The sequence below is a fragment of the Falco naumanni genome, chromosome 10 (assembly GCF_017639655.2).
Source record: "Falco naumanni isolate bFalNau1 chromosome 10, bFalNau1.pat, whole genome shotgun sequence".
In the NCBI taxonomy this organism is placed as follows: domain Eukaryota; kingdom Metazoa; phylum Chordata; class Aves; order Falconiformes; family Falconidae; genus Falco; species Falco naumanni.
Window position 1 is genome coordinate 2,715,200 of NC_054063.1, and position 23,167 is coordinate 2,738,366.

Genomic DNA, 23,167 nt, shown 5'->3' on the forward strand with positions numbered 1-23,167 from the left:
GTCTATCTGACTACTTACAGAGTGTGTTTACTCTTCTGATGACAAAAGCACTCAAGAATTATTTTTTTCCCCCTCGGGGAAAGGCAAGGAGGAAAGAAAGGAATGTCCTTTTTTGCTGCTGTTCTTTGCACTCTAAAAGCACGCATGCATTTGATTTGTATCAGTAAGAACAGTTTTCTGGGCAAATGTGAAATTTATACAAGAGACTCACTCTCAAGCAATTGCAACACATGCCTTGCAAGGGAGTTGCATTGCACTGACATTTAAATGGATTGTTTGAAGGTTCCTATCATTTATAATCAAGCAAACTGGTCCACTGACTAGTGCAGAGGCTGGGAATGAGTTAGTGCCAATTTGATGATCCTTATGGGTCCCTTCCAGCTTGAGATATTCTATAATTCTATGATTCTATAATTCATTACTTCAGCACAAACACCTTGTTGGATTTTGTTGTCCATGTTTACCAAAGACACCTACAATGTGCCTATTCGCATATTGGGTAAAGCCAACCTTTCTTGTATTTTTTTTAAGGAAACAAAACAAGATGAAATTCAACTCCTTTGACTTCAGCTGTCTGAGCTGGCTACCCTGGCTCTCAAAATACTCAGTGCTGAGAAACTGCTAACTTCCCAAGGGCTCTTACACCAGGTCATAGGCTGCAACAAATCATTCCAGAAAGGGGCTGGAGAGTGGGTTAGTTAAAACAATCTGAGCCAAATCCTGCAGAGGCGTAACATGGGCTGTACTATTGCATCACAGTGGTGACCCAATAAGTGTGGGACTCAGGTGAAAGTGGAGAAAAACACGTACCATTCAACTCCTGTGCCTATTCAAAGTCAAGGATTCCCTCAATTTTAAGGTCAGTAACATCATAATGAAACAGTACACATGAAAGTAACCTGAAATCAGCTGAAATGATTTATTATAAAAAAGAATTAAAGATTACTTAGGGCTCAACAGCTGCAGCATTTTAAAATGGAAAGCTAAAGGTTAATGCACTTCATATCTACTTGGTCTGTTCAAAAGCATTCCCTTCAAAACAGCTCCCAAAAGCCCTCACACAGCAGGCTGTAGGACATTGCACTCTGAGAAAGTCACAGTCCTCAGTTCTCTTTCAAGTCACAAAGACCAAACTGCTCAAGTAGTAGAAGCATCTGCCCTCCTTGCATACTCTGAAAGTATTGTTGGACCAATTTGATCCCTGTCCACATAAGATACTGTCACCAGTACTACTGGGTATGCAAGGTGGGAGTCAGTTGTCTGTAACAAAATCATAGTCAAGTAACCAGCAGTAAGACTGAACATCAGCCTCTTACCTGTTTGATGCTGGCAAACAATAAAAACCACCAGTGAGATAAGGACTCACAGTAAGAGTAGAAATATAGTAATTTTATAGTGTATATCTAAACATGTTTTTATGCTCCTGATGTAGTGCTCACTGTGCAAAAGGAAAAAAGCACCTTGCTTCCCTCCGGTGCCCCAGAGTAGGTTCAGGACCACTGGGGATAACAACGCAAATGTGCCCCTGGGCTGAGTCCTGCCTCTCCGACTGAACCGCAGCTGTGGAAGTGATTGCTGTTTCCCTTCTAAGGGAAATGAAGTTATGCGTGTGGTTATGGTTTACAACGTGCACTTTCTTCAGGCAGGGCTTTTGAAAGGCATCAGCTGTCTCTAGAGTGTCTTGTAATAACCTTGGTTTATACACCACCTTGGGATTAAAGACATTAGCCATCTTACCCCCATTAGCAGCATCACTGAAACAGGAGAGCAAGTCCTCTTTGAAATGCAGTTTATTCTACAAACATTTAGAGTAAAATCTTTAGCTAATTTCCATAACTGCATATAATACCAGAAGGAAAAAGCACAAGGGAGAAGTACGGTCATTTGAAGGTTACTCACAGCTGTTTTCTAAACTACTCACTTGCTAAGGAAGCATTAAATGGGACCTGAAATGTTTCCTTTAGTTTATGCTCATGTTCTCCTCTTTGGGCATTTTGTTTCCACACATCCACATTCATCTATATGCACATACGTGAATTGGACTGTCTTACGCTCAGAGCAAACGAGTTCCACCTTCACTGCATGACTCTTTTTTTCATGGCAGCAAATGCATTTGTGTTCGATTTCTCTGGCCTCAAAGGAATACCTATAGAAATGAGATTTGCACATCAGTCTGCTGCCTGTTGTCTTTCCAAATTGATCCATTTTTGCTGCTCCAAATGGAGGTACTTCTAAGAAGCAGAGAGGCAAAATTTCCTATCTATTTTTTATGCTTATTCCTAACAGTCTTTCCCTGGGACGCTACTAGCCATGCAGGGCCAGATCTTCTGACACAAATGGGGAAAATCCCAGTAACTTCAGTGGATTTTGGATTAGGCCCATTCTGGCAAGACAGAAAGGAACAATTCATGCAGAGATCAAAGAGCAGGAAAAAACACCACTAAACACCAGAGCTGTTAAAAAACCACATAAGGATATGTTTAAGAACAGGTAGTTAATAAATGTAGCTGATGTCTTTTCAAAGAGACCTATTTTCCTGACTGAGATAAGGCACTAAAGACATTCCTGATGACTGGTGTTTTGCACACCTGGTTTCCCGATTGGGTCCTTTTAAACAGCAGGAAGGGGACAAACAGCTGCAGCCCACAGACAAGAACCCAGGACGACCAGACATGGGGGAGGACAGAGAAAGGTTTCCTACTTACACAGAATAGGTACTGCATGTTCCTTCACAAAAGGGCACTGGGACCGGAGCAGCTGACTTACAGTTGCTGTGGACGAAATACTGCTCTTTCACATTGCGCTTGCATTTATGTGGCAGGTCGATGCCTGTGTAAGGAGAACACTTCTGTTAGACTTCATTAGACTGGGGAGTAAATGTTTTGAAAGACATCTGCTAGGAAACCAAGGGCAGATCATCCTACTAAAAATGCATAATCAAAAAAACAAATGAGAGTGCAAAGAGGCACTAATCCAGCAAAGCAATTTCCAGCTGGTCAAGGTACTTTTCTAGTTGAGGATTAGCTTAAATGCTTAGGTACAAGTTCATGTAAAGATATTATTGAACCAAGACCTAAAGGAAACATGAAGGGTTTAGTTCTTTAAAAATGGCTATAAATGACATTTGTGATTCTGTAACAACCGATGATTTCTGGGTGGATGCTAGAGAAAAGACACCCCTTTTTCTATGTAATTTCCAGAAGAAACAATACAGCGCATATTTTCTACAAATTTTCTGCTTGAGAGTATAGTTCAAACTAACAGTATTTCAGTTATTTAAAAACACAAGAAAGGAAATGGAAGAATTTTAGTGTCCCTATTGGAAGAATGAGGCAGATTTTTAGCTGTGAGTGGATTTTAGCTTCAGCTGTAAGGTACAAAACAACTCTGCAGATGTAAGAACAGCCTTCCAGTCTGTGGAAACTGCAGACTCTCAGTGCATGCAGAAACAGGACTACAAGCAGTGGAGAACCTAACAGTACTGGAATAGGGAAGCAGTGACTTAATGCACTCACATGTCTTACAACAGCCATCTGGAGTCACATCAACTGTCCCCTGTGTTGAAAGCAAACATAAGCAGAACATTCAGATGCACGTATTGCTAAGCAGGTAGTAGCAATGATGACAGTTCAAGTATATTCCCTCATCTCTAACCAACTCAGATTCATCAGACTGATCTGTGTACCAAATATACATCAAACTGCTTAAAAAAAAACAAAAAACAAAAACAAAAAAACCCAAAAACCAACAAAAAAAAACCAGCAAGGAAGAGAGTGAACTTTCTGAAAAATATATATCCTCTCACAAGCCAGATAAGATGTCTTGTAACACATGCCTGACCTTATGTAGGTCCTATTGAAGCCAGCACAAAGCCCCCAGCCCCAGAGAGTGACAGCTGCTCCTTGAATTGAACAGCCTGACCTGTGAAGAACCTGTCCCAAAGCTAATTCAAGTCAATGGCTGTCTTTGTCCCTGCTTTGGTTTTCAAACTGCCACGAAGCCCCGCAACCTTTCAAAAGCCAGGGCATGAATGATACCCTTTGCTCATCCATGTCCCATCACTTCCGTTACTGATGCACCACATACCAGAAGACACTGCATTCATCTGTTCCCATTTGCTCAACTGCATTTCATAACACTGGTGTTTCTCAGGTGATGAGAAATCCCACCTTGTTATTGCCCCAATACTGTTTTGAGTTCTAGTTCTTATCCCACAAGTAAAATGTGTGGGTTGTTTGCAAATGGTTCTGGTTTACTTCCATGGGACACTCTATTCAGGGCTGAAAAAGTACGTTTCCTTCAAACAATGATGATGAAGTCAGAAAGATCAAGAAATACTGAAACGGCTCATTCAAAACAGTAAATAAAACTCCCAGACCAGCAGCAGGGCTCATTCTAGACGTCTTTTTTTGTGATTTAAATACTTACTGGGACACAGTTTGATTCTTCAAATGGTAGGCAGACCTTCACTCTGCTGGTCAAGGAAAACTGGCCTGCTGATTCAGTGCATGTGTACTGAGTGCAGTTATCATATGGAGCTTTATAACTCTTTCCAACCTGAATAAAAACAGGGGGAAAAAAAACCCAAACAGCCCAATATAGTATAGCAATAAAAACAGAATAACACAACAGTGGTACAGTCAATGAACTGGCAGAGGGACTAGGTTGTTCAAATCACTCTGAAAGTGCTGAGATATCTGGAACTCACATCTGCAGATTATGTTCCAAGCTGACCCACTACCAGCCTATGCAAAATCCCTTCTGTGGCCACCTACGTGGAAAAAGTCAAGAGCTGGTGGTAGAATGATCATAGAAATTCCATAAGGTAGGTGTGTTAATGTATATAGAACAAAATATACACAAAAGAAAAACAATTCTTCTACATAATTTCAATAGTTTTCTTTTTTAATAGATAGAAGAAAAGCAAAAAGTGTTAAAGAGGAGAAATCTTCAAACAGAAGTTAATAGATAAATGCAAAGCCTCCTTATGGAAACATAAAAATTGTATATTGGCACAGCAGAAGCTAGCTTGCAAGATAAATTAGCATGGAATAAAAGGATTAAAGAAAAGGATCGCAGAAAAGATGCAGAACACAAGAGCTCCCGAGAAGCAATGGCATGTAAGACAATAGTTACTGGCTGAGACACCGTCATTAACCGTTCACAGAAGGAGCAGGCTTAATAAAACCACAGAGCTAGCCTGAGGCTCAGCCCACGTCTGTACAATGCTACGCTCACAAGACATGATGTATTACCTGGGTGTGTTACCGAGTCACACTACACTACAGCAGCTATGCCACTTTTGATTTCTGCCTCAGCAAATTCAGAACTACTGGTAGTACAGCTGGATCAGCTCGCTCACACTATGTAGTCCTGTATCTCCAGGGCAAGATAATGACACTGTTTCTAGATAGAGCCATATGATGCGAAGCCAGCTCACATATCTCTGCAAGAGCAGTATTACACAACACCACCATCCCCTCCAAATTCTTTCTCTCTGTTGCATGTCAGGAGGAGGGGTGGTAACATGATTTCCATTCCTGCCAGAGATGCATAATTTTCAACACAGTAGGGCCTGTGAGACACATACAGCAGAAAGCAGTTGTAGAAACATCTACATGTATATACATCCACATTTACTTTGGAAATACAGGCATTTTTAAATCTCCTGGAGATCTTCCCAGCTACAAAATGTATGACACTGCATCAAAAAGTGCTGAGGTCTCTTTGGTAATTCAGCCTTGTGTGCAGAGCAAGCGAGTACTTACCTCAATGGTCACATTGCCAAATGGAAAATTTGCCACACATGCCACTTGCTGGCACCGGCTGCAGCACTGACCCTTCTCTTCTACATAGCGGAAACCCTGTGGGAATAAAGTTTCTGTTTAGCAACGTTACCTGATGTCTTGTTCATGAAGCACCCTTGGATCAAAGCCATGGTGGAGATGGCAGAGGAAGTGAGCCCACCTTCTGGTTTAATTTGTTGTCCTGAGAAACCTGGTGGAACCACTTTAAGCCTGACAATCACAGCTGACAATTTCTTTCCCTGATTGAATAGTGACTTCTGCACACTTCAGTTACCACGAAGACCCTGTCATTGGTTATTCTTCTTTGGGCTAACACACAGGTCAGGCCAAGTAAGTTAATTCAGCATATGATTACTTACACAGACCAGTGCTTGGTCTGATATGATTACCCACAAGAATTGCTGCTGTTAGACATGTGAAGACCATGCATCAATTATTTCCCCTCTGCGTTTTAGGTTCCCATTGGTCTCTCAGTGGGTGTTGGTAGCTTCAGGATAAAGGATAATGGTTTTATACATTTTTAGGATTAATGATGGGTCTGACCCTATCTGGGCAAGAATGGGAAAGAAACTACTTTTTACTTACATTCAACAACAGACTGAACAATTGTGTGCACACTCTCAGCTGCCAACTACTGATAATTGTCTAGAAACATGTAAACCACTGTGCAGTTTCTTTACTACCTTCATTTTTGAGCTGACAATGGGCAACACCAAACAGAACACCACAAATGTCATCTCTCAGCAGTCAGACTTCTCTTTAAAGGGTTGCAATTGTTCTCCCTCAGGGCATCTTTCCAAGGGTGTTTTCTTAAATTTGCTAAAGCAAAAATAACCAGCACCCTAAAAAGACTTTACAAAAAGTCTAGGAGGAGATTATATCCTGCTATCTTTCAGTGAGGAAGCAGTTATACTAGCCCAGTTTTGCAGCACATCCCCTCAACAACCGTTGTTTGTGGTTGGGGGAGTTGAGCGCTGACCTGCTGGCAGGTGGTTTGGCATTTCACTGGAACACACTGGATGCGGTTGGTCCGTGTCACAACATCCTGCTCATCTGTACACACACAGTTCTCACAAGAGCTTTTAGGCACCATTGCCCCAGGCTGGAAATACAGAGGAGACAGGAGATAAGAATGGCAAGAATTCAGTGGGTTCTAGAATAAATATACATGCCCGAGCCTTGTGCTAATGAAAAAATGAATGCTTAAGATTGGGGTTTATTTTTAGAAGAACTTCCTGAAATTAATATCTCTGCATCTCTAGAACCTCACACTGTCAGTATCACAACATGAACACCAGACTGACACTCCCAAGTGCATCAATCACGTTAAACAAGTTATCTCAAAAATTCTATGCATCAACTTTTGTTTCGTTTAACCCAGTAATTAATCTTACAACATTCAATGAGATTTAAAATTTGTATTCAATTACAGTTCTGATTTCTTGACTCTAAAACAAGGTAAGATCTCATTTAGTAAGCAAGCTAATGGTCTCTAGCTTGACCTATTCAGTAACATTTCCAATAGTACATAAGACCACTGGCAGGGAAAAGTTATGGGCTATTCTAATCCTGCTTTTTATGTAAGTGTTGACAATAACGACTTCAGAAAATTCTGAGTCAGGTGGCATTAATCTTTGGAAAGAAGTGTCTGGAAGAAGACCTACCTTAAATTCAACTCCTTCAGAAACACATACACCTTTTGGTACTGTAAGAAAAAATTAAATGAAAAGGATGTGCTAGGAATGATGTAAACAGTTACTGTACTGATCTCTGAATTGTGAGTGATTTAGAGGAGACGAAGTAGAACTGAGGTTTTTCACTAGCCTTCATAGCCCGCACAAAACCACGGAAAAAAGTAACTAGTACGTGGTGCTACTTGTTATTCAGAAGCCCACATGTAACATTTGCTCAGATGTTATGCACAAAGTGAGGGGTAATTCTATATCCTGGTATTTTCCATATGGAAAAATCTATTTACCTCATGTTTTTTACCCATACTTCAAATTAGTTGAGCTTTCCTTTATTGTTAACCACCTTGCTGGTAACAGAGCCAATGGGAAGCTGGGTCAAGTATGTGAATCTGGAAATATAATTTCGCAGCAGAGCTTCTGGGTGGGTTCAATGTAACGAGCATTCAGTATCTGATCAATAACTTGCACTCACTGAATACTAGCTACAGAGAACCTGCACCAGTTACTCTCCCTCCAAAACAAATTAAAAAAGAGCACCAATTGTAAAGGCTGAGAGGGAAGGGGAGAGGCTACTGCTTATGATTTTGACTCATTTATAAAAAATGAAATAGTTCAATAAATAAATAAAACAACTTAAGGAAACATGGTACTTACTACAGGAGAAGATAGGACAACAACCATCCTCAGATATAGAAACCACTGGTTGGAAGCCTAAGTCACATGTTGTTTTGTTGATAATGCAGGTTTTTATATCACATTCTGTAATAGACAACAGAGATAAAGTAAGCCAAAGCATCTCATCAAGCAGCATTACTTGCAGAGAAAGCTTGAACATCCAAGAAATTGGGTATAAATAGATGATTCTTGAACCACACATTTTTGGAGTTTGGGATGTGTTCAGGTGAAGTATCTCTAAGCTTGCTTTACTATAAAGCTCTTCCCTGGACTTCTCCTTGTGGCCTTTAATCCTGCTTCTCTTCCCTCACTGGATGTCAGCACTAAAATAACTGAACACCCTCAACTTAGAGAACTGACAGAGAAACAAGTTGGGGTAAAGGTAAATGAGTCAGAGAGTGAAAGAAATGAAGAGGCAGTGGATGAGAGCCAAAGACATGGAGTCGGGACATGCAAGGCAAAGCATCCTGACAGTGCCCACTGCTCCCTCAAAGAATCCAAGGAGCCTAATGGACCTTTGCCTGGCAGCACGAAGGGATGAGTAACAGAAAACCATCCCACAACCATTGCCAGGATCCCCTGTCCTGAATCTTCCTACAGGCGCTGGGGATGGCCAGGCTTAGGAGCACCTGCTCCTGTGAGGATGAGGAGGTCCTGTGCTGTGATGGGCATTTGGGACTGGGAGGATGCAAATGGAAAGATGAGGGCAAATATATGTCAAGAACCTCCACAGGAGGCCCTGGGGAGCCTGGAAGGTGGGCACATCCTCCCTTACTGGATGGATCTCTGTGCAAGGATCACCCTCTCATCTCAGAGGGACAAGAGCCAGAGGATCCTGTGTAGCACTTGGTAGTCCCAATGATCTGATCCATGGGGGATTTTCCCACGTACGTATGTGGCAGGTCATGGCACTAGTTTAGAATGCAATCTGGACCAGAAGAGGTCTCCTTTAATTGCAAAAGCTCCTGGCATGTAGGTGGATGACCACTCCAGTGTGTTTATCTGAATCTGGTACTTGTGGGGTACCAGGTCTCACTTGAGGATTGCTCCTAAAGGCAAATGCTGCCACATTATGACACCTAAATTATCTACTCACCACAGACTGTCTCTGTGCAGCATGGGTCATCCAGACGTGGTTTTATTTTGCGTACAAAGCCCTCTTTAGTGCAGTTAATAGGTGGAGATTTAGCACAAGGCCGGGGGAAGCAAGAGATATTCAAAGTGACTTCATCACAAGCACAGTATTGACAGTCATGTTCCCAAGCCTCTCTAGGCTGTGAAAACAATAGGGATAGTAGTTCAGAAAGCAAAACCTAGAAGCATTATGTTAATGAATGCCTGCTGCAAGATAGCATAGGGGTGGGTTGCCCTCATTGTCTGTGGAGGAAAATCATAGTTCAAATCACAGAAGGAGAAGAAAGAAAAAGTAAGAAAAAAATGCTGTTATCTGCCACTTTCCTTGGCGGGCTTACATATTTCCGGAAGGGAAACCTGGTAGTTCTACCAGGAAACAGTGATTCCCCAAAACAGCTATTTCTGCTTCTGTACCTCAAGCGATTAGTAAAGATCTAGAGCTCATAAAATCTGCTGGTTTCTTTGCCACATTGCAGTTCACTGGTATTTAAACTTATTATTAAAAGAATAAATTCATGCAGTCATTTTTACAGGTCACAGCCCCCAGCTACAGCTTAAAGACAGTATTTTCCTTTTTCTTACCTGTTTCACCGACCCATCTTGCGCAGTGCAACCTATAAAATGAATTACAGATTCCTTTAATGCTAACTGAACTGGGAAAAACAACAGAAAGGAGGAAGACAGGAATAGAGGGAAGGTCTTGAAATCTGAGGAGCAGCCACAAAGAGAAAGAGACATCCAGAGTGCAAAGTCCCAGATTGTATACCCAAAAACATCTTAAAGAACCTCCTCTCTGCTCTTTTGAAAGTTGCACTTTCTGCATAATAGCAGGCAGAAACTGCCAGTCTGAAACGTTTCCAGCCTCACTAGAAAGGATGAGTATCAAGGTCTCTCCCACTTCTTTTGTACCCAGAGCATCCCCCTTAATGCACACTGCTAGTGAGGCTCTTATCCCCCCTTCCAATCTCACCATTTACATTTCTTACCACAGACAGAAACACAAATGCCATCATTATCATTCAGCCGAGTTTTTCCATCAGGACAGTAGCACCCCTCAACGAACACTGGTGCGTGATTTTGGGAGGGGAGGGTGTCCATAACGGCTTCTCTGCACAATTAGAATATGAACAGAAACAAATCAGGGGCAGAAATACACCCCAGGGCATCAGACACCTAAATCCCAGGGGAATGTAAGCTTGCAGCCTTCCTCGGCAATTTTCAAGTTACGGACTTGAAAAGTATCTTAGGAAATGACCCACCTGCTGAAGCAAGTATTTCTTTTAGCTTCCCCGCATGGCTTGTATACCTCATCCTGAGCACAGCTGGCCTCTGTGGAGCATTATAACACAGGTTAGAAAGCCCAGACCCCTGCATACCCTTCCATGCACAACAGACACACGGCATGCGCCAAGGCAGCCTGCCTACGGTGCTCACAGCCCAGGCTCCAGCCAGCCAGGGGGTCCTGCAGCTTCAGCAAGGGGAGATCAGTGGGTTCAGCAAGGTGCCTGTGACAGTGCCTTCCCCCTGAAGCCCTGGGTCCCCTGAGCAGGGCAAAGCCCACAGAGAAGCCGTGTGTTGCCATCTAGTGATGAAGCTCCAGGTAACACACAGGGCTCAGCTATGCTGCTCACAAGCCTATGGGCAAGTTCCCCACTTGTTTTGAACCAGTTCCGGACTGGAGCAACCTCTTTGATTTGTTCCTGCTTTTCCTCCAGTCCAGAGCAGCTCAAGAATGATTGAAGCCGGTTGATGTAAAGGAACGCAAACAGACATGTAGGTGAGGAAATAACAGACCTGATCTGCTTCACAGCCAGCAGGTCTTTGCCAGGCTTACCGCACTGCCCGTTCGTCCGCCACCTCCAGTCTACGCAGACCCCGTGGAGCCCGCACAAGGCTGCGTAGGTCTGCATGCTCTGGCACTGGGTGCTGGGGTGCTGTCCTGAGCACCCACTCGCCACACATGCCTCATAGTAGGGCTGGGGGGCAACCACGCTGTGGCACTCGGTCAGGTTCCTTTGCAAAGGAAGGAGACAGACATGGCATTTCACACCCTTGGGCTACTCCCACGGAAAAATTCAACTCAGAACTAAACCCATCCCCACAGAGAAAGCCCCAAGGTAAAGATACAACCACAAATTGCTCTGATAGGCAGTACGCCCACACAGCTTAATTAAAAATGAGCTTTATCTCCCATTCTTTAGAATGTTTTGAAAGGAAGCAATTTTATGTTGGGCTAGTACCTGCAGAGAAAAGTCTCCCGCACAGCTCACAGCTATAACTCTATATGCTGACAGTCAGCATGTTTGACAATCCTGTTTTGAACCACAAAATCATTTTTTTAAAAAAAGACACACACATTTGTTTACTATATTCTGACTGTGTTCCTTTTCATCCACAGCTTTCAGATACTGAATTATAGCTAGTTCCTGGTTGGCTTCTCCAGAACTGACAGACAGAGGGAGTGCCAAGCAGCAGACACTATTAAGGAAGGACTGATTTTGATGATGCAGCTGAAAAACATCTGCCATACTCAGAAACATTCACACATCAGTTCATTGCTCAGTTTTTCAAGGTATGCTAGACTTCATATTTTCATTACATCTTATAATCAGTTCACCCAAGGCATGTAGTGAAGCACAAAATTATCTTGTGGACTTATTTTTCTGGCACTTTTGGGAGTTGTCTTACCAAATGATTTTACACAGATTGGAAGGCTCACAGTGCTGATGATATTCGATCTCAACTGGTTCTGAGACACCTGGATTGCAGTATCTGTTGGTAGGATCTGGGACTTTCCAACCTAATGCCATCTCTTTGAAGGACTCAATAACCTCACCATTTCTCTTCACAGCATCATCAGACTTCTGGTTGGTACAGGTACCTGGTAGCAATATAAAAGCCAAGTGACAGTTCATGAACAGATAATGCTGATGAAGCTGCTTTTAGAGAAAACCTGTAAAGAAGTTCTCTCCTTGTGGGGAGGTAACAACATGTGGGGTCCCGGGTGAGTTCACAAGAACTGTTTGTAGGAAGGGAAGGCTAGAAGAAATAGTTTGCTAGTTATGAAAACCAGAGCTGATGTGTCAGTTGACGCATTTGTCCTGATGGCTAAAGCAACTGAGGTGGCTCTGTCGAGCTCAGGACTCTCCAGGTTTCATACATTCCCATATCGAGTAGGTAAGATCAAGATGAAGGGCTTGGAAAGAGCCTATCTCCATCAGACTCTGAACAGAGTGAAAGGAAGTGTCTTAAAACTGCATCTCCTGACAGTCAGTCCACCAAACAGATAAATTTATTAAAACTTGTTAAAAATAAAAATCAGTGGAGTTGCAAGCATTTAGAGATGTTTACAAGGGGACAAGAGAAAGAAGGAGGAAAATTTATGGTGCTCATTACTGTCAGCAGATGAGGACACTCACCACACAGTCCCATGGTATTATTATAGAACTTTCCAAAAGGGAGTTTTATGTAAAATGCAAGTCGACTGTAGGAGACATAAGCTTCTAATTCAGGTATTTCGACTATGATGTAAAGGCCAGAACTGGTTATTCTGATACCATTCCTGGAAATGTCTGGAACAACTTTTTTATCATTAAACAAAATCTAAAAAGAAAAGAAACAAAAGGTCTCTATGGACATCCTTCTGTTGAGTAAGGTATATGGTTTGTGCAAGTGGAATGCAGAGCAGCACAAATTCATACCTCAGGCAATCATTTAAGTGGTTCTCTATGATTCATTTTTAAGATATTGTAATTTATGTTTGAACACTTATGTCAGTAAGAAAGACACAACTTTCAATTATGCAATCATTTCCCAAGTTTTTATAATACACACATTTTTGTTGACACAAAGGAAAAAAAGAGAGAAAAAACAATGTAATTGCATTTCCTACTCATTCCATTTTCTACACGCTTCATCTTTTGTAGTGACAGGACATTTGGCAGTACAGTAATATAACTACAGCAAAATAATATTGAGAATTAATTTCAACACAATACTTTACCAAGTTTGTTTCTTTTCCGTGTTCCATTGCTTGTGTCAGAATAACAACAGAGTTGGAGTGAAAAATGAGAAGGGACATTGAACAAATTGCTCCATCAATGGCAGCACAGTAGTAGTTGTCTATGTGAATCCAGAAGTTGTGAGAGTCAGGATGAATTGACTTCACAAGGACATAGGTGCAGTTTTCTTTAAAATTAAAATATGTTCCATCAAAAGTCACATAATGCTCATTTCCCCATCCACTGCAAATACCTGGAAGGCAAGAGTGACAGACTTCAAATTTGGCTTCTGAGCTTCCTGTAAGTACAAGCTGGTTTTCACTCTCTTACTCTTTTTCAGTGAAAGCTGAAATAATCAGTTTGATGAAGAAAAATCAGCCTAGCAAGGACACTCTTATCTGCTCTTAACAGCCAATGTTTTAGATGGGACTTCTGTTCCATTACATTCTACTGAATTAATATGAACGTAATATAGATGTTGACCACATAGATATATCTTTCTTGAGGCCCAGCTGAACATTAAATAAATTTCAGAATTTCTTCTGCCACAGTACTTACACTGACACTCAAAGACTTCACAGCAACCAGTTTTATCATGGTGTTTTGTGAATGGGAAACCATTGACACAGATTTTCAGTTGCTGAGGAGGGCAAGTCATGCTGGACAGTTTAATATTGTTTCCTCCTCCCAGGCAAGTGGCAATCTGGCAGTTCCCAAAGTTCCACGTTTCATTAAACTATTGACAGATTGAAAAAGGAGAGACACAAAACAAAGTAATATAACAAGATCTTTAAAATCACACACAGCAACTACACTCCTTTCAGTTAATAGTCTAGCATGGCATTATTGGCTAAATACTCTTCCTTTGGAAACCAGGCAATATGAAACATACGGCAATCAACGGAGTCTTGGTATCTACCTCTGTTCTACAACATTTTGCATAGGACTCAATATTAAGGTCCTGACCACTTCTGATGATGGGACACTGCCAGTTCTGGTTTCCTAGCCTTGGTTCAGCTTAGGTAGCTCTGTCCACATACAATCATTTAGGTATTTCAGGTGAACAGAATAATCTTCACCTTATTCCCTTAATTATTTGGAGGTTTCTGGTATACTTTTAAATCATCTAATTCAGCCACATCTACAGTCCAGCTGCAGTGGTGGTTACCACCATCAGAGGAGAGCATCAGCTCTTGGCAGCAGGCAATGCTACAGCTGAAGAAACACATCTTCTTCTTTCAAGTCTCTCACCTTTCTGGGAGGAATGAGCCCAAGACAATCACTGACAGGAGTCCCTGGGGGAGCAGGAACTTGACTTGTTGCACTGGGAGCAGACGGTGGTGGACAGGCTTCGGAGTCTGGATCACAGATCTTGAGGGCTTCAGTATGACCAATTTTACACTCTGCCCAAACTAATTCAATCTGACATGATGCATTGCAAACCGAGTAAGCACAGTCACCTGATATATTGACTGGCAGAGAAACATTTTCTCCTGCAAGGTCAAAATCCAACTGTTAGCACTGGACTGTGCATGAAACTGGTAACTCAAGGCCTATGCATCACAGATCGGCCACGCACTCAGCCCTGCATCCAGCCAGCTGGGTCTACGTGTGCCTGATGGCCACCTTCAGGTGTGACTGTCTGCAACTCCTTGAATTCAATGACTGAACCAGAGCTCAATTCACTCGCATGGCAAAGGCTGAGGGAGGACCACAGGCAGCTAATCTGAAATTCTGCTCTTAAGTACATTAGCAGGAATTGAAAATAAGTAGCAGAGGAGAGAATACTGAATATACGACTGAGCACAAAGACCAGGAGATAGGTGGTTCAGGAGCTACTAGGACATGACAAACCTCCCCTTCTCTGTCTTTGGAATATGACTGTGGATTACAAACCTACGTTCCAACAGTTTGGGATTCAGGATTTGTGCAGGAGTCCACTGAAGTCAGCATCTGTATAAGCTTCCTTACCCCAGGGAATCCTAACCAGGGCAAAGTTATAAGATATGGAAGAGTCATAGCTCTGAAGGTGTTAGTTATAGGTCAAAGATGTAACAACTTGTGCTAATGTTAACTGTAGCAGGCTGAATGAACACTTGCTGAAGCACCTTTATCTAACAGTACGTCTTCCCACATCAATGGTGCAGAAAAAAAATTTGCTTGGTTTCTCACCCATTTGTATCAATTGTCCATTGTCACTGCAGAAGCAGGGAGTGGTCACTAACAATGGAGGTGTAGGTGTTACAGGTTGCGTAGGTGGTTCTGCAGGAAATGACATCAATTAATTTTCAAATCCTCTGCTTTTTTTGCCACCCTGCTTTCCGGCCCTATGGCATCTATTACATTGTCTACAATCCCCAAAAGAGGAAAAAATAATCACTTTTCTACTCCCATCACATTCTGTATGCATACACAATAAAATCCTCCTCTCTGTACTTATATATACTTTCTCTATTACACTGTATGCTACAAGAATAACACACATGCACTCTTCCTGGAGTTAGTTTTTCCTCTATATAGAATACAATAAACTGCCCTTCTACTGCCACTTATTCATTCCAATTATAAAGTTTCTTTGAACTTTCTAATTCTGCAGGACTTCACCTGACTCTGGAGAGGTGATTTCCAGTGGCACTCCATTTTGCCTTTTAATGCCTTGTTGCAAAGAATCTGTTGGTTTAAATACAGACAGATCATTTAGTCATTTTACTATGCTACCTACACTCTGCTTCCAACAGTCCTTCCTTTCCTAGCTATTACTTCATTATACTTCTTAGTCTATGTGTTAAACCATTTAGTAAATATCAAAGACACGGACTGACCATCAAGTCTTTAGCTCTTCCACTCGGGTAGAGAAGCTAACTTTTAATTTTCCTTGTACCCTTTGTATAATTTGTTATCAGGATAATACACATTAGTTTTAGCCTTTGCTATAAACATGTGGCAAAATTCCACTTTTACTTTTTTCCTTTTTACTTCCTATTTTGTGTTCATTCATATCCCCTTCACCCTGCAACTTCTCTTCTGGGAAGGGAACAAACCACCAGGCAGCTTTACTTTCTTGCTGCAGTGACCCATTGGAGACTGACTTATTCCAATGCAGAGAACAGTACAAGAAGAACCATAATGTGGTAGAGGTGCTAAGAAGGAGAAAAACAACGTTTGGAAGTATGAAATACTGAGGCCAACTACACCAGAGTGTAAACTGCGGTATGCCCAAGGTTACTGTAAGAGCTGTACTGAAAAATGGCCAACTCTAGTCTCTCTTTACTTCATTGATAGTACGAATCTATAAAAATTACACTTTTGGTCCCCACCATGAGACCCACAAGCTCTGACCCCTCATTCCTGAACCTTCAACCACCTTGGTCTGTACTTATCCTAGACATGCAGTAGGAGTCTTTTTCCAAGATGGAGGAATCTTACTACCACTACAGACTTCCATAAAATCACGACAAAACCTCTTATAAATCTAGTACCTTGTGCTGGTGCGGGGGGTGTTCTGCAAGTGAAAAGTGTTTTAATGATCTCTCCATTAGGGCCGCAGACAGCATCACCGCAGTTGGTCCCGTATACTTGGCTGTATACAGTTTCATTTAAGGTGTAGGTCTTTCCATTGTAGCAGCAAAGGCAATCTGAGGCACCAAAACAGCAAACACCATGGTAACAGGGAACACGTGTAATATAAACACAAACGAAAAGAAAACCGAACTCTGGATTTACCCTTCTGTAGCTCATATCATCATACATGAATTACCTGGCTGAAAAACTTTCTTAGTCTTTACTTGAGAACTTGCACTGGGAGTCTACCTTGTTTATATAAAGTGGGCTGGATTTTTGCTATTGCTGTTGGTTCTTGGAGTCAGCTTGCATAAAGGATTTACTGGTGAGAGCATCAGAACTGGCACTGTCCTGACCCAGCATGGAGCACAGGTGCATTCCCTCTTGGCAGGGAACGTGACTGGGATTACTGTCTTGCTGAGTGATGAAACACTGGCTCAGAACATGTTGTACAGCCATTTCCATCCACTAATGAGGAACATGCAGTGATAAACAATTTCATTTAAATATATGAGAAGCTCTCCAGGTTTTGGAGAATGTACATTCAGGAACCCAAGGGAATTACTGGCAACAAAATCAGGAAAACTGATGATGTGTTGTCTAGTGGGTCACCATGCATTTTGAGATGTGGTTTCTCCCAGATATGCAAACGAACTGATACCATACCTTAAGCAAGTGTGTCCTTTAGGCACACAAACATGTCTCTCATAAGGTTTATTATTAAACTAGTGGACAGGGAATAGCACCTCTACACGATTTGCCCTGTTCAAAAAGTGCTCATAAAAAGTTATGAATGGCCTGCTTCAGCCTACTTTCTGTCTGTCTCCACTGACTACCAAGGAAGTGTAAACTGGAGAAGTGGTATTTGCCTGGCTGAGATGAACCTCGCATTTCGTGCCTTTCTCCTTCCTCCCTATGATTATCCTTTAGACAGTTCTTTAGGTCCAAGGCTGCATTTTGCTTATCAAAGTATATCTGTACTGCTGTGCATCCACCTACTGAACTAGCTTGCTGGAGTCCTGTTACCAATACGCCTGCAGTAACACGTGATGTTGGGTCGTTTCAGCCCTACCACCCCTCAGTGAATGGTGAGGGTGGTGAAAAGTTACCTTTGGAGTCTTCACTACATAGCTTCTCTTCAGGATCACTGAAGATAAAGAGAAAAGGAGAAGACTTCTTTTATTGACTTAAATCAATGTGGAATAACAATGTCTGCAACAGTATCTACTTGTACATAAAGCCTATTCCTGGAGGATTTAATGATAATTGCCATTGCCTCTGAACATAAACCAAACATTGCCTAGCTGGTCCCTTCCAACCCTGTTCTGCCTCTCTCACCACCAGCTGACCTACCATGAAGTGCAGTTGGGGAGGGAGACGCACTCCCTGCTTTCTTCATCAAAATATGGCTTGTCAGGGCTACACTCCGGGTAACAGCCTGGAAAGTTAAAGTAAACATAACGTTCTTAGTCTGCTTTACATAGATCCAGGAAAAACCGAGAAATACCTCTATTAGATGTAGATTTGATCCCAAAATGGATGTGATCCCAGTATGAATGTTCTTTATACTAATTATTTTTCCACATTCTTTCTCCCTCCCAAAATTTTTAACTATCTCTGTTTGTCAACAGTTAATTATTCTTTGCAAATTTAGACTGAATGACCTTTTATCTCCCCCCAGATTTAAAGGCATCAGGCAAATTATGCCATGAATGGCACTATCACACTAGGAATTAGCCCAGGCAAGACATGGTCAATGGGTTTCTGGGGCAAATGACCTTGCAGCAACCTTGATGCTCCAGATATTTAAAACCAGCCTAATAACTTCAACTCCTGTAAAATGCGTCAAAGTCAAGCAAGAATTACCTTCTAAACTGTACATCAAGTTCCCGCATTTCCCTAGTGGGTTCCTGCAGGTCTTTAGACAAGGGGCTCCACAGGGTTTATAGAACCACTCGTGTTTGTCAGGTGGATTGTAATAATCACAGAACACAGCTGGAACAGAAGAACAAAAAAACTCCAAGTCTCAGACACCAGGCAGGAGTTATTTTCTAAATCTTGTAAAGGAGAGCTTGTTAAGTCACGCATGCACAGCAGTGTCAGAATTCCCGTCTTCACCTCCCGTGTGCCTAAGCACATGGAGCACTGCTTTTCTGTGTGCATGTTCAGTGCAACACTTACGGCAAATGGCAGGCGTTCTCCACTCAATACAGACACCAGCTCTGCTACAGCTTCTTGAATAAGCAGCAACTGAAGTACAAAAGCACTCACAGTCTCCCACACTGTCACAGCCACAGAAGTCAGAAATACAAGATTCGTAATATGGTATTGGGTTCACCTATCAAAACACCAACAGATGTTACCGAGATGTACCTGCTGCACTGTGTTTCAAAGAGAGAAAGGGCTCAGAACTCCTGTCACCCACTGGCAGTTTTATTGGCAGAACCAGGCTGTCTGTGACAGACTGGGATTGTCATGAGGGAGCTATGATATTTTACAACAGTCGGTTTTCTATTTCCACCTGCTTGGTAGAACTGGATTCTAAATCTTCTCATTCTCATGTGTGTAATACTGTGATTTATACTCAAAATGTCTTTTCAGTGCAATATCTGCAGGACTGAACTACCTTGCTTTGGGTTAGGACAACTATATAGTGTGCACACTCTCTAACTGAGAGAGTGATTGAGTATAAAAGGAAATCAAATCCCATTTCCACTGAACTTCACATCTCTTGTGTTTTAATCCATGCCAATGTGAACTAACCACGGAAATCAAGCCCAGTTTGCTTTTAAAATGGCTTATTAAACTGCACTGAAGCTTTTTATAGACATTCTCACTAAGAATTAGTAGCCTTGTTTCTGTTTAGATTAATTTGTGTCTAAAATAAACCAAGTAATTAATCTATTTAGGTAATTTGAATAAACTTTCTCAAGGATCCCCATACAAACAGTCCTACACTAACTTATCTCTAGATTTTACAAACTGATACCTAACTTTTTATTTCTGGTGGCCAATTATTACCCTCTTTGTCTTCAGTTGCTGCAAACAGGCACTGCCGTTTCCTCAATACCATGCAACAGGATGCAACTGGCGCAGCTGTAAAGTGAGGTTTTGAGAGAGGCAGCCCTTGCACTCAAGGATGCCATGTAAGCCTTCAATAGTAAAAATTTCTGTGCAAATGTGCTGCATAATAGCAACAAAAACCTAGTGTGAAACTACTGAGGATGAGAGAACAGGATTACCTTACTGTGACAGGCTTCAAAGATGTTACTCTTTATGATGCTGCAGTGCTTCTGTCCCAGAGCAGACCTGAAAGGTTGATCAGCACACAGGTCCGTCATGTTTATATTTGAGCAGGTGCTTGTTATTTTCCAGCTGTTTCCAAACTCCTGGATGCTCATCTCCATGGACTGCCCTCTGGTTGTGAAGTCATTCCTTGAGCGGCCATCGAAGTCCCCACAAAGGCCACAGACCTTTCCCTGCAGAATTTGTGTCAGCACAGTAAATGGTTTGGTTATTTTGAGTGCAGCCCACTGTTTGACAGAAATGAACTACAGAACAGGCCAAGGCAAAATAGCTGCAAACTTCTAAACAGCTGTCTAAAAACAGCTTAGAAAAAGCTGGACAAGATCATTCTGTTAGCTCTTCGATACTTCAGAGTGTCTGGCTTCACTTCTAGCTCCAAATATTCTGGAGTGCTTCGTACTGACTGAACAATGAAATAAAACACAAGACATGGCTTGCTTGCTGCTTCTTGTCCACTGAACTGAACACTTTTCCAAGTCCTGCTTTTCAAACTGGAGCTCCAGTTCTGGATGCATAACTTTGAGTTTGAAATCAAAACTCCTAGTCCATGCCACACCTACCTGGAAAGATGGTGCCACGTGAACAATAACAGTGGTCTTCTGGTCCCACATGAAGTTCATCCCTTGCTTTGTTTCAATCACAATATAACCTCCTCTGAGATCCACTTTGTAATTCTTCTCAGCTCCTGGATCAGTGGCTATCTCCTGAATTCTTCCTTCCAACAGCCTTATTTCACTGCTCTACAAGGAACAAATACATTGCATGGAAGGAAATCTAACAGAAAATTTAGTGTAACAACACTGATATTCTGCCTCTTGTCCTTCATCTCACTTTCCTGTAGTCTTTACACAACATCTTGTTCTATTGCCAGACAAGACCTAGTGAGTTCAACAGGAAATGTCTGCCCTTGCATGACAAGACTTACCTCATGGCCACAGAAATTGTCCACATTCTAGATGAAATTTGTTCTGCTGGCACAGCAACTCCTGAGTGCACGGGCAATTGGGCATAGTGCAACACTCCTTGAAACGCTGCATCCCCTCACCCCTACTATGGGAGAAATCTCTTTTGCGTACACTTTGGGGAAATTCTAAGCCTGAGCTGGAGGGAAGGAACTCTTCCCTCCAGAGTTAAATCTGCCCTCTGCTCAGACCACAGTACAGTAACATGCTCCTCTAAAAACTTTACCATCGCTCCTATACCACTAATGTTGCAGATGCAAATACACACACACATGCACATATGCAGAGTGCCCTTGACTCCCTGCATCTGCATCCTTACCTGCAGAAGTGTCCAGCCCTGTTAACACCAAACACCTAAACCTTCCCCAGCTTGCTTGCCTCTGCTTTCTGGCTGCTTGACTTCCATAGGTACTCTCTAGCAGCAACTGAGTTGGAATATAAGGGGATACTACAGTAACCGCTACAAAATCAAGACTACAGCTCCTCATTTATAACCAATTTAGACAAACCTCAAAAATCAGCGTGATCTTTAGGGAGCAGATGGAGAGTGACTTCCCACAGGCGTTGTTCTGAATTACAATTCGGAATGTGCCAGCGTCCATGTTATTGGGACAAAAATCCTTAGAAAAATAGATAACATTGTATTAGAGCTTTTCAGGCAACTAGACTAGCTTTAAACATTTTCAGGAGCTCTAAACGAATGACATTTCAATCTGACTTCTGCTACTTTGTCGTTTTTTTATTTTAGAAGAATCTGGTGGCAAATGACCTGGTGGTAGATTCATACTGACCAGGAATTTCAAAGACAGAAGCTAAGGAAAAACCTGAGCTTTTCATAGCACCAGTCCTGCACAGCCAAAAAGGTAAAAATATTGTTTCTTCAAATTAGCAAAACAACTGTAACTTGGAGAATACAAAATGTCTGAGTACTGTCTCATTGCATGCAGTTATTATACATAAAGCTCACATGTTAACCTCTGTGTGCTTCTGTCACAGCAAAAATACTGTCAGTCTTGAATGGCCGAGAGAAACACTTAAGCTTTTCACCACCACATCAATTCCTTTCCCTTGCAGGTGCTGGAATTACCAGGTGAGGGCTGTCCAGCCCAGGAGTCAGTCATTTAGGATCACACAGTGCCCTCTTGTGCCACTTCTGAGGGCTAATTGCTTTGCTTTTATATAGAAAATCTCACTGTGTCTGTCTGCTCTAGGTACAAGAGAAGGGGAATAGGCTCTGGTCATCAGAGTTGACTATTTTGCATAGGATAGCACTTTAATTACTCAGTTGAACCCTACAGTGTAATCTGTGAAAAGCATATGGATAGAAAGGTGAAAAACATTGATACCTGAGCTAGGATATAGTCACAGTCTCCCAGGAAATCAAACTTCTCCCCATCAAAGCTCATGTAATGCCCATTTCCATACACAGTGCAGGTTCCCTTGCAGGGGTTGTCTGTGCAGTTCCACTGCCTTTTGCTACAGGTGCTGGGAGGCAAAATGCAAAGTATCACAGCGTGGTTTTTCCTTAACCCCAAACAGGGGCACAGTAATTCAAACGTTTGTCTTTTGCAGAACTTCAGAGAAAGCAATCATCTCTCACTCTTCCAGGCTTACCCACTCAACTGTTCTGAAACCATGCCAAAAGATGGCTTACTAATTAGAAAGTTCATGTTTACTACCAAGGCACGTTTGAACTTTGTCTATTTTTTCCATCAAATATCTTTTAAATCATTAAGTCCTGGCAGGAGACTCATAAGAAAATCTCATAAGAAAACAAAGCCCTCATGCAATGAAACCTCTTAATGGCCTCCATGATATCAACAACTGTTTATCAGGGTTTGGCTTCACATGTTAATCTTGATTGCTTGTACCAGTGATGATCAGATCAAAGTGCTTCTGGCTCTTATTTCCTGTGCATCCCCTTGGCAGGACTATACAGTCTCATCCTCACCAAATAATGGGTAGGAATTCAAAGCATTTTACCCATCACGATCAGTAAGAACAATGAAGTCTATGGCAGAGTTATAGCA

General features: G+C 41.9%; 1 protein-coding gene across 1 annotated transcript in view; it reads right to left on the reverse strand.

Moving 5' to 3' along the window:
• Positions 1-1,774: 1,774 nt before the first annotated feature.
• Positions 1,775-23,167, reverse strand: part of LOC121094961 (mucin-5B) — a 43,927-nt gene continuing 22,534 nt past the window's right edge. The window contains exons 20-47 of the mRNA XM_040609181.1: positions 22,484-22,622; positions 21,647-21,757; positions 20,736-20,915; positions 20,112-20,348; positions 19,051-19,207; positions 18,736-18,864; positions 18,223-18,307; positions 17,979-18,016; positions 16,788-16,943; positions 15,481-15,570; positions 14,560-14,801; positions 13,867-14,044; positions 13,311-13,561; positions 12,727-12,910; positions 11,996-12,188; positions 11,142-11,320; positions 10,567-10,636; positions 10,294-10,415; positions 9,890-9,921; positions 9,270-9,447; positions 8,153-8,257; positions 7,472-7,512; positions 6,787-6,909; positions 5,769-5,864; positions 4,429-4,557; positions 3,516-3,555; positions 2,706-2,829; positions 1,775-2,146 (exon numbers count right to left, since the gene is read on the reverse strand). Coding sequence (XP_040465115.1) covers positions 1,972-2,146; positions 2,706-2,829; positions 3,516-3,555; positions 4,429-4,557; positions 5,769-5,864; positions 6,787-6,909; positions 7,472-7,512; positions 8,153-8,257; positions 9,270-9,447; positions 9,890-9,921; positions 10,294-10,415; positions 10,567-10,636; positions 11,142-11,320; positions 11,996-12,188; positions 12,727-12,910; positions 13,311-13,561; positions 13,867-14,044; positions 14,560-14,801; positions 15,481-15,570; positions 16,788-16,943; positions 17,979-18,016; positions 18,223-18,307; positions 18,736-18,864; positions 19,051-19,207; positions 20,112-20,348; positions 20,736-20,915; positions 21,647-21,757; positions 22,484-22,622 — 3,784 coding nt within the window. The 3' untranslated portion in view covers positions 1,775-1,971. The remainder of the gene's footprint in view (positions 2,147-2,705; positions 2,830-3,515; positions 3,556-4,428; positions 4,558-5,768; positions 5,865-6,786; positions 6,910-7,471; positions 7,513-8,152; positions 8,258-9,269; positions 9,448-9,889; positions 9,922-10,293; positions 10,416-10,566; positions 10,637-11,141; positions 11,321-11,995; positions 12,189-12,726; positions 12,911-13,310; positions 13,562-13,866; positions 14,045-14,559; positions 14,802-15,480; positions 15,571-16,787; positions 16,944-17,978; positions 18,017-18,222; positions 18,308-18,735; positions 18,865-19,050; positions 19,208-20,111; positions 20,349-20,735; positions 20,916-21,646; positions 21,758-22,483; positions 22,623-23,167) is intronic.